General features: G+C 36.8%; 1 protein-coding gene across 1 annotated transcript; it reads left to right on the top strand.

Moving 5' to 3' along the window:
- The first annotated feature begins 21 nt into the window (after positions 1-21).
- LOC107709689 (collagen alpha-1(V) chain) lies at positions 22-10454 on the top strand. Its single transcript, XM_016514271.1, has 39 exons — positions 22-60; positions 217-261; positions 1032-1085; positions 1271-1324; positions 1413-1466; positions 1569-1622; positions 1717-1770; positions 1869-1913; positions 2001-2045; positions 2425-2532; positions 2641-2694; positions 2774-2827; positions 3101-3154; positions 3264-3371; positions 3925-3978; positions 4085-4192; positions 4294-4347; positions 4464-4517; positions 4628-4681; positions 4884-4937; positions 5018-5125; positions 5209-5262; positions 5407-5460; positions 5595-5648; positions 5820-5873; positions 5967-6020; positions 6125-6178; positions 6270-6323; positions 6404-6457; positions 6571-6624; positions 6711-6764; positions 7457-7474; positions 7578-7631; positions 8280-8342; positions 8480-8645; positions 8756-8862; positions 9507-9584; positions 9661-9843; positions 9927-10454. The coding sequence occupies exons 3-39, from the start codon at positions 1044-1046 to the stop codon at positions 10080-10082; spliced, it is 2577 nt and encodes an 858-aa protein (XP_016369757.1). The 5' UTR covers positions 22-60; positions 217-261; positions 1032-1043; the 3' UTR covers positions 10083-10454.
- The last annotated feature ends 1224 nt before the right edge of the window (positions 10455-11678 follow it).

Raw genomic sequence — 11678 nt, 5'->3', positions numbered from 1 at the left:
TGCTGTTTTTGCAGGGTTTACGAGGTCCAGTTGGTGCCGAGGGGCCAGAAGGAAAGCCTGGTACACAGGTTCCCATTTCATACATTTAATATCAAGTTTTTTTTTTTTTTATCAGTCATAGTGATTTATCATATATGAATCTTTGCTTTACCATTACACCAAGTACACCAAAGAAAGAAATCAAAATTGTGTTGATTTGATGTATCTGTCTTGCAGGGTGTTTCTGGTTCTGTTGGAAGCCCAGGGGATAAAGGACCTAATGTATGTTTCTCATCAACCAAAATATTCTATGAGATATATTAGTCAGTTGAGAGCAGACTGCTGCTATAATAAAAGCTTGTTGTAAAGACTGGTCAGTAATGATAGCAGATGATTCTTTAAAAGAGCTATTACCAACATTAGACCTCAGAAGAAGGAGAAACACTTGATACAGGCATGTCGAGGTCAGAAAGATCAGAGACTATTAAACTTAACAAGGTCTTAAACATGCTTTTGGGTTGGTCCTTCTGTCATGGAGGAATGATCTCTGTTTCAGCATGACAGCAAGAGCCTGAAACGTGTTTTGTAAGTGTTAAACTGGTAGACTGAATCATATATCTACATCTGTTTTATATTTTTGTGTACCTTTATAAATTCAATTGTCAGCGTAATTTTAGTAAGATGTTTAATTGAATAATCAGAATGAATTTCAGAATGTCTTAGTATTTATTTTGTCTCATTTTTGCTTTATTGACAGCAGCACATGAGCTGCACGAGCAAGTGTGTGTAAAACCTGATGATGATGTGATCCAGTATCATTTAAGAATGATCTAAAGAACATCTTGTGCTTCAGTGGAAGAAAGAACATTTTAATCTAAAAGGAGTTAACAGGGTCAATGTCACAAATTAGATTAGTAGCCTAGAAATAGTTAACAATCCTAAATATTTGTATTCCTTTTACATCAAACCATATTCATTGTGGACTTTTTTAGTCTTTCACTCATTTGTCATGTCATATATCATATATCTTCTGTAATATTTGTCATCTAAAGGGCCTGAAGGGCATGATTGGAGAACCAGGAAAACAAGGCCCTCCAGGCTCACAGGTGAGCATAACAACAGGACAAACAAGGACTGTGGAAAAATGAAAATTTTACACAGTAGTCAAACTTTGAAAAGTAAACCATTACAGAATTGTGATTTAAATTCAAAAGCATTTTCATTCTTGTTGATTAACATCTACTGAAAATGCAACTGTTCATCACCAGTTCATTGTTTCTCCTCTCATTAGGGCCCACCTGGACGACCAGGCCAAGATGGCACTCAAGGTCCTCCTGGTGAGAAGGTAAGCCTCTCAAAGTATTGTATTGCTGTAATAATGTAATTAATGCATAGTATTCACATATATCACCACTGTGTGTGTTTGTTATCAGGGCTTCACTGGAAAACCAGGCATTGCAGGTGCTCAAGGGCCTGTAGGCATGTATGTAAGTGGCACTATCCCGCATAAACCAGTTCGGACTGACATGAAAATTCATGACCGGCTTGTAGCAGCGATTTGATTCTATATGCTGTTTTCTTGCTCTCAGGGTTATCCAGGAGCCACAGGCCTTCGTGGACAGCCAGGTCACATTGGAGAGAGGGTTAGAGCTTTCTGCTGTAAATATTTTACTATGAATTTTTCTCTGATCATTCTGGATGTCGTGTCACATATATTGTGTGAATGTGCATCTGCAGGGTGAACCCGGCATCAGGGGTCCTCTGGGTCCACCAGGGCAAAGAGGTCCACCTGTAAGTTGATTTGAATGTCATCCTTTAATTATCATTAATGTTATGACATTTTGGCCATTTCTTCTCTAAAACAATTGTTACCTTGTTAACATTTTAAGGGTTTACCAGGCCCGGCTGGTGAGAGGGGCCCACGTGGACCACAGGTGAAGTAACTTCTCCATTCATAGAGCTAAATAATTCAATAGCACTGTTTTTTATATTCAGAGAGGTTATCAATAATGTTTTTTTAGGGTCGCCAAGGGGAAACAGGACCTGCTGGCTTGCGAGGACTGCCTGTACGTAGGCCTCAGTTTGAATTATACATTTAGATTTTTGAGAAGCAAAAAAAAAAGGAATACATCGAAAGTAATTAAAGTATAATAAGTTATTTTAAACTGCAATATTTCATAATATTTGTTTATATGTAATACACCATGTACTGCATATAATACGTAATTTTAAATAGTATGTGTATTTTGTATTGAAATGCACATATAATCATTTCTATATATTTTATATGAATTGTGAAAGAACCTGATTGCTTAATGCTGATGAACATTGTGCTTTTTATGCAGTCAGCACTGTTGAATGTCAAATGATCATCGCATTTGAGGAATTGTTGTTCATTACATGTTGTACACGTGTTTGTGTTTTTGTGTCTGTGTGTCAATTCAGGGGCCCTCAGGACTGCCAGGGATTGAAGGAGCAGCTGGAAAGCCAGGCCCCCCCGGTGACCAGGGGCCTCGGGGGCCACAGGGAAAACAAGGACCAATTGGATTGCCAGTGAGTGGGTACCCCTCATTTTGATTATTGAATTTTTAGGATAGTTTTCAAAGAATTTTAAGAGAAAGTTACAGTCTGAGATTCTGATCATATTCTGCTATTCTTCAGGGTTCACCGGGAACAAGTGGAATGGTTGGTCAAGCAGGAGAGAAAGGAGGGCAGGTATTGTAAGCATTTCAATTTACTAAAGCATGTTACATAGCACAGGATTAAGCATTTGATTTATAATGCTCTTCTTTAGGGATTGCCAGGACCTTCAGGTGACCCTGGATCTGTTGGATTGGATGGACCACAGGTTGGTTCATTTCAATTTATTCAGAATGAACTGCTATTAGGAGGCATCCTGTTTGAGTTCCCTGAATCAACTTCTTCTTTTCTTGGGCAGCTTACCAAAAATGAAAGCAACTTGATCTCTGGTTTAGTATGTTTTTAACAAAGGCATGAGAATGTTTTGAGATAAGGAACATAGCATAAGTGCTAGAGATTTTTGTTAAAAGTGTGATTCATTAGCTACCCCATCTTGTTTTAGTAAAATTAACATACAGTTTATTCACTCTTTCTGCTGTAGGGCCATCCTGGTCCAGTTGGTTTTGAGGGGCCAACAGGGCCAAAAGGAGAACATGTAAGTGTTGATACTGATTTAAATGCATCCATCAAAACCACCAAATCGGTCAGCTAACACTCCAGTGTTTTTCCAATTTAAATGATTTAACTAGGGTATTTGATTTTAGGGATCACCTGGACCCATTGGGAAGCCTGGTCTAAATGGCCATCCGGGAGATCAGGGACCTCAGGGCTCTCAGGGAATGCAGGGCGCACCAGGACCACGTGGCAAAGAGGTCAGTGACAGTGATTACATGAGGCTTCAAGTCTCATTATTAAGCCTTACTATGCTAAATTTGTGGTCATTGAGTTTTTTTAAAGAAACAAATGATTTTATTTAGCAAGGACTTCAAAAGTGACAGAAAAGACATGTATAATGTTACTAAATATTTTTGTAACATTACACATGTCCGTTGTCACAAAAATATTAAGCAGCACAACTGTTTTTTTTTAACACTGATAATAATAAGAAATGTTTGACACTGAAGACTGGAGTAATGGCTGCTGAAAATTCAGCTTTACCATCAGAAGAATAAATTATGTTTTAAAATCGATTGAAATAGAAAACAGTAATTTTTCAATTGTAATAATATTTCACAATATTATCATTTTTATTAGATTTTTTTGATCAAATGAATACATCCCTGCCCCGGTGAACATAAGAGAGTTCTTTCACAAATTTTTTTAAAATCTTACCGACTCCAAACAGTAGTGTATATATCTTAAACATCCTTGCTCTTTTAAAGTGCATTACAATAAATTATAATGAGTATGATGTTTCATATGTAGGGAGGTATTGGACCTCGAGGTGATATTGGTGACCCTGGGCCTAAAGGACAAAAGGTAAAATAATTGCACAGTACTAAGTAATATTTCATTAGATGAGCTGTAAAGGTCTATACTATGAACAGTTTCACAAAGTGAAGTAACTGTATTCTTCTTCAAACAGGGTGGCCCTGGACATCGAGGATTCTCTGGACGACAAGGCCCATCTGGATTTTTGGGGGACAGAGGAGAGAGAGGACTGAAGGGGAATAAAGGCTACATTGGACCACAAGTTAGTGATCCTACTGAGCAAAACCCATTTCTGTTGGACAGACCAACCTAACTATTGTGCACTGTTAATACGTAGTAGAATAATGATTGTCTCTTCACCAGGGTCAGAATGGATTGATGGGAAAGTCTGGTCCATCGGGTTTGATGGGTCTAGAGGTATGATTTTTATATTAGATGCACCTAAATCAACTTACATGATTGTAGTTTTTGACGAGAAACACGCTTTTGGAGTCGGTTGGTTGGTTAAGTTTATAAGTTGGCTTTTAATGCAGGGTTTGATAGGCCTTCGGGGACCACCAGGAGCAAATGGTTTACCAGGCCCAAAGGTATTGCTCCCTTTTCTTCCTCAGGTTTCTTTCATCAAGTTTCCTTGTAATAGATCAGGATTACTCTTATGCATTTCTTAATGTAACAGACCTGCTCTTTGTTTCATAAGGGGGAAACTGGATCACCTGGGGCACCTGGCCATTCAGGAGATCAAGGCAATCGGGTAAAATCAATGACTGTTTTCCATGATACAACAGTTTGGGTAAAATAACATTTGAATTGTGAACTGGGAACAAGACAAGAGATGCTGCATTTCTCTCACTGCCCTTTTTTGCATATATATTGGCTGCTATATAAGATTACAGGAACTGAGGGGAACCTCTCAATGTCAAATTAAAGTCATTATGTTTTTGTTTCATCTACAGGGAATAGCTGGGCAGAGAGGCTTACAAGGGGTTATGGGGAAGGCAGGACCTCAGGTTAGTTCGGCTAACCATTTCAAGGTAAATCCCGGTTACAGTGCTAGATTTTCAGCGGATAAATAATACTGATATTGCAGGGAGCCGTGGGTCCCAGAGGCCCCGAGGGCTTATTGGGTCCAAAGGGTATGCCGGGACAAGACGGACCTAAAGGTGAACCAGGAAGACACGGACCTCCAGGGCAGATGGTGAGGCTCTAAATTAAAGAAGAATTTTTATAACGAGTGTCTAAAATCTGCTTGATGTCAGCTGATGATTGTCTCTTGTCTAGGGACCACCGGGCCTTCCTGGTAACAAAGGACCCTCTGCATTACTAGGAAATGAGGTAGAATTTCAACATAATATTGTCCAAACTTTTTTTCATATTTAGTCATATTATGTTAAATAGCAATATTTTAATGTTCTTTGCATATGATCAAAATTCAGAAATGTATTTATGAATTTAATTGCATTGTGCTGTTATTTCCAGGGACGTCCAGGAGAAATGGGAGCTGATGGCCCTGTTGGCCCACCAGGGCCACAAGTCAGTATTTGTGTTATTTAATATCAAGGAAAATTCTGCAATGAATCAGCAACTAAATGGTGATATTTTTTCACCACCTGAAGACTGGGAATTATGTATTATTTCTGTTTTATTATGTATTATTAATGTTTTAGGGTCCAAGTGGCAAATCTGGGCCTCAGGGAAGGGATGGACCGAAAGGTCAGAAGGTCAGAGTGATCTAAATCTCTTTATTCATCATATGTTAGGATTGAATTTGCGATCTGATATCATAACATTCACTTTTTCCTTCTCTAGTTGCTCTGTTAATTTCTGAAAATATTACGACTAATCACTGTAACAATCAGTCTTACTGTATATATACTTTTCTGATTTTTCAGGGAAATGATGGTCTAGATGGACCTCCTGGAAAACCTGGGCATGCTGGGAAGAGAGTAAGTACAGTGTTAAGGTTTTTTTTTTTTAGTGTTTGTGGGGAAACATTTCCAGCATTAACAGAACCATTTAAATTATTCTTTGACTGTTAGGGGAAAAAGGGAAAAGCTGGTCAGAGGGGTCTCAGAGGACCTAGAGGGGAGAAGGTACTTATTTATTAATTAGTCATTTTTAAATGCTGCTTAACCTGGAAAGGTATGATGTTCATCACAAATTACTGCATAAGCAGCTTTTGTTTGATGTGTAACAGGGCCAACAGGGAGCAATGGAAAAGACTGGACCTCCTGGCAGACCAGGACAATATGTAAATGAATACATATGGGTAATGTACGTATGATATATATGACGATAAGATGATGAGAATATTCATCAGTGGTCTACATTTATTGTTTCAGGGATTACCAGGTATTCGAGGCGAGAAAGGAGAGAGTGGTGAAAAAGGCTTTGAGGTTTGGGGCTTTAATGGAAATGTCATATTAGAACTGACAAAACTGAGAACCTTGAGGCTTACTCTTCTTTCTGTCTATAGGGAGAGAACGGGGAACTTGGGCCACTTGGTCCTCCAGGGGGAGATGGACTGGAGGTACTTTCATTCATCTTAATCAAATGCTAGAAGAAACTGAAAAGTATTTTGTGTGCATAAATACTGAAAGTGTTAGTTGTTGTGTCTGACTTCTATCTATTGGTTTATTTCAGGGGGAGCAGGGCCTAACCGGGGAAAAAGGAAGACAGGGGCTGAAGGGAGAGCAGGTGATATACAGTATTTAGATGTGCATGGAAATGTACAATGAGACTGTTGGCATGTAGAATATAGAATAATTTCTGCCTCTTTTTAGGGGGATATTGGCCCAACAGGTCAAAGAGGGACCCCAGGTCTACCAGGGATGCCGGTAAGTTATTATTATTATTATTATTATATTATTATTTATTTGAATTGACAATTTAAAATGTCTTATTTTTAAACTACTGTTCAAAATTTTGGCGTCAGTAAGATTTTTTTTTAAAGCTTTTGAAAGAAAACTCAAGAATGTTGTATTTATTCCATCAAAAATTCAGTAAAAAGCATAATATTGTAAAATATTTGTGCAATTTAAAATGTTCTATTCTTGTGATGACAAAGCTCATTTTTCAACAGCTCATCTTATGCGTCATATGATCTTCAGAAGTTATTCCAACATGCTGATTTGGTGCTCATGAAACGTTTCTTCTTAATGTTATCAATGTTGAAAGCAGTTGTGCTGCTTGATATTTTTATGAAAACCGTGATGCCTTTTTTTCAGGATTCTTTGATTAATAAAACCTTCAAATGAACAGCTTTTAATTGAAAGTTTGTGTAACAATATAAATATCAAAAATCGAAATCAATTTAACGCATCCTTGCTGAAAGTATGCATTAATTTTCAAAACAAAAAAAAGACAGCAGTGTATATTTAGGATAAAGTAAATATTTGAAGATTGAATTATATAAAATGAATTATGAATTATTAAATGATCAGATCCAAGAAAAAAAAACATTAGACACTTTTATACACGAATGATACTCAAGTTAGCTATTTACTATGTCCATTTCTTCACTCCACAGGGCCTGTTTGGAGAAAAGGTTTGGAACAAACATTTAAATACAGGGTTAAACACACATTGTTCTCTTATCTAGTTTACTTTTGCAGTTAATATTTGTTGATAATGAAATGTGATTTATTCAGGGTTTAAAAGGATATCCAGGACTTACTGGTCCAAAAGGAAAGAGAGGACCTCCTGTGAGTTTGACACTAAGTGATATATATAAAACATGAGTCATGACATTAAAGGGGTCATATGATGTTTCTAAAAAGAACATTATTTTGTGTATTTGGTGTAATAAAATGTTTATGGGGTTTAAGGTTCAAATAACACATTATTTTCCACATACTGTACATTATTGTTTCTCCTCTATGCCCCGCCTTTCTGAAACGCGTCGATTTTTACAAAGCTCATCGGTCTGAAAAGCAAGGTGTGCTGTGATTGGCCAGCTATCCAGTGCGTTATGATTGGCCGAATACCTCAAACGTGTGACGGAAATGTTACGCCCCTACCATACTGTGATGATGCTCTGTCAGGCCGGATTGATGATTCAAAAACATGAAAACCCATTATAAACGAGGCATTCGTTGGGCGGCGTTATGTAAATCTTCCCACATCGTGACGTAGACATGTGGGTGCGTGTTAGAACGAGCCGTTTTAGGTTAAGACTCTTAACTTTTATAAAGAATATCTCTTTGGATTTGAGACTTAATCTTTGCAACTTTACAGATCTTCTTTATGCACCAAGAGCTTGTAACACTCCAAAGAGAAAGGAAAAATTGAAATCGCATCATATGATCCCTTTAATGTATGAGCTGTAGTAACTGTAACTGTGTTTATTTTAGGGTCCACCAGGTCTTCCAGGTCCACCGGGCTTATCTCTGAACCTAACACTGACTCAGCTAAAAGTAAGCAGCTGTTAAGTGATTTTAGGATTTCAAATGTTTTTGCTCAGAATCCATTCATTGTATAACATAACATATTTAATCAGGTGTTAACTTAATTGCTGTGTGACAATGCTTTTTGTATTTTCCACACAAATTAGGACCTCATGTACCTCTCCGACAAGTCCAACTATCCACTTATTAAGACCCTGCTAGACTCCCTTCAGCAAGACCTGCGATTCTTCATAGATCCTCCAGATGGCACTAAGGAGCATTCAGCCACCACCTGCTTAGAGTTGATGCTCAGTCATCCTAACTTAAGCAGTGGTCAGAGTCATTCTCATGAATGTTATTGTTCATTTGTGGACCTAAATGTATTATTCTGGTCTGTGCGAATAACTATACTTAATAATTTTATTTAACTGTTGTTGTCTCAGGAATGTATTATATCGACCCAAATCAGGGCAGTCCTGCTGATGCTTTGCTGGTATATTGTAACTTCAGTGCAGGTGGACAAACATGTTTGCCACCCCTGCAGCCACAGGTAAGTACATTTTTCCTCGGCATCTGATGGGGTCGTCATATGTGGAGAAAAAAAATTGACGTGATAAAATAGCTTAAATACACACTGAAACTTTCAGTATTCAAATCTCACTACTGTTTAAAAGTTTGGAGTAGGTGAGATTGTTTTTGAATGTTTTTGAAAGAAATCTCTTATGCTCAGCAAGGCTGCATTTTCTTCATCAAAGATGTAGTAAAAACAGTAATATTGTGAAATATTATTACAATTTTAAATAAGTGTTGTCTATATTACTATATATAAAAATATCATTTATTTTTGTGATGGCAAAGCTGAATTTTTATCTTCAGTGTCACATGCAATTCGGTGCTCAAGAAACATCTTCTGATTATCAGTGTTAAAAACAGTTTTGCTGCTTAATATTTTTGTGGAAACTGATTCCTTTTTTTCAGGATCTATTGATGAATATAAAGTTCTAAAGAACAGCGTTTATTTAAAATAGAAAACCTGTACTGTCTTTACTGTCACTTTTGATCAATTTAATGCATCCTTGTTGATTTAAAAGTATTAATTTCTTTAAAAAATAAAATAAAATCTTACTGACTCCACATTTTAAGCTTTGTGTTTAGTGAATATTAATCTGATAATGAGACGCCTCTCTGCTTCAGATCCCCATGAAATCTTGGCTCAAAGACACCATGCCAGACTCATTTACATGGTTGAGCGCTATAGATGGTGGCTTTCAGGTATGTTGTTGCTCAGAACCCACTAAATCCTGCCATCATGTATTTCCCATTTGAGAAAATCATTGTGTCTTTATAGTTCGATTACATGGAAACTGGTGTGGTACAAATGAGATTCCTACGACTCAACAGCAAGTTTGTGAAGCAGAACATCACATTTTCATGCCAGCCAAACAGCCACCAGGGCTCCAATGAAAGAGACATTAAGTTCCTTGCAGATTCAAGAAGACAGAGCTTCTTGGGAACATTACTGGATTGTGAAGTAAGATAACCGTATCTAAATGATTGGATTATTGCATTGTTGTTCGTTTAATTTTATTATGTCCCCTTTCTGTCTGTGTTTAGCCTGTAGGGTCACCGGATACAGGCCCTCGGGAGTCTGTGTTCCAGTTTGAGACTGAAGACCTGGAGCTTTTACCAATCAGAGATCTGGCTTTATTTGGCCACAGTGACACAACAGAACAGTTTGAGTTTACTGTAGGACAAGTCTGCTTCAGCTAAAACACACAAACACATTTGAGGACTTGCTGAACTGTTGTGCAGAGCCCTTACTGAGTAGCTCTCTGCTGAGACAAGAACGATAAGCAAAAATCAGGACTTTCTTTACTCTACTGTTCTCCCTCTGCTGTGGGAATGGAGGTTCCTAATGAAGTTTTCACCTTCAGTTTAAAGTGTACCTTCCGTACAATAAACTGATTTATTGTCTAGTGGCAACTGCAATCCGCTGCGCAGCTTCTCATGAGGAGATGTAATATATTGTTGTATATTGTTTACAATGCTTGTTTTCTGTTAAGTAACTGATTATTTATGTAATGTCAGGATGTTACTCGTCATATTTTAAGAGTAGTTCACTTCCACAAACCATGATTTCCTCAAAAAAAAAAAAAAAAACTTTAATTCAGGTTTTGTTGCACCTTATGACAAAGAGCACTGTGATATACACTACATGGCCAAAAGTATCTGAACATTTTAACACCACATGTTCTTGATGAACGTTTAATTTTAAAACCTTTGGCATTAATGGGTAGTTTATCCACTCTATACTGCTGTAACAGCTTCTGTTCTTCTTGGAAGGCTTTTAAACATATGCAGAGATTTGCTGTCACATTTGGCCATGTGGTGTATGTGGCACTCAGATCTGATACTATTTAAACAATGTGCCTCAAACATACAATATATGAGGCACTGCTTGTGAAGACTAATAACATGAATTAATTAGTACAAAGAATATTTTGGTCAGACAGTTGCTGTTGGACCATTGTTTATGGTGGATCCAGTGGAATTTACTATACATTAATTAACACATTATGATGACCATTTCTGAACAATACATTGTTGTTCTTGTGTGCAAATTGCAAAAAGAGCCCCATTAAAAAGAATGACAATTTAGCTCATTGTAAAAGTAGCTCATTGCAATCTGTTTTAATAACAAACTGATTTTATTCAAAAGAGTGTGTTTTTATTGTTGGGTATATTATGGTTGCCTTAGTAAAAACCAAAGGAAACCAGAACAAGTCCTCAAGGGTTTGTGTTATTTCAGGTTACTGTATGAATTTAAAATGCCTTCAGCATGAATTATAATAACAGCAAGGAATTTTTTGAGTTTTTTTAAGTTGGGAAGTGCAAGTTAATATCTGCAGGAATCAGGACACTTAATGGTAAAACCCAAGTATTGTAAATGTTACTTTGCCAAGGAAAAACCCAGATAAAAACATAAAACCCCATATAAATATCTAAATGGCTAAATATAAAAATATGAGATAATTATATACATTACCGTTCAAAACTTGATCTGTAAGATTTTTGGCTTTGAAAGAAGTCTCTTATTGGTACTCATCAAGGCAGCATTTATTTGATTAAAAATGTATTAAATTTTATTACAATAAAAAACTTAATGTAATTTTTTTACTGTGATGGCAAAGCTGAATTTTAAGTCTTCGGCATCACATAATCCTTCAGAAATATTTTGAATATGCTTTTTGGTGCTCAAGAAACATTTCTTATCACTGTTGACATTGTGCTGCTCAATATTTTTGTGGAAATAACCGTGAAATTTTTTTCTGGATTATTACAATAAACAATGTAACTATATCAAAC

This window comes from Sinocyclocheilus rhinocerous, unplaced genomic scaffold (assembly GCF_001515625.1).
Source record: "Sinocyclocheilus rhinocerous isolate Xijiao unplaced genomic scaffold, SAMN03320098_v1.1 scaffold2161, whole genome shotgun sequence".
Classification (NCBI taxonomy): Eukaryota; Metazoa; Chordata; class Actinopteri; order Cypriniformes; family Cyprinidae; genus Sinocyclocheilus; species Sinocyclocheilus rhinocerous.
Note: the sequence above shows the minus strand (reverse complement) of the source record. Positions and strands in the feature narration are given on the sequence as shown.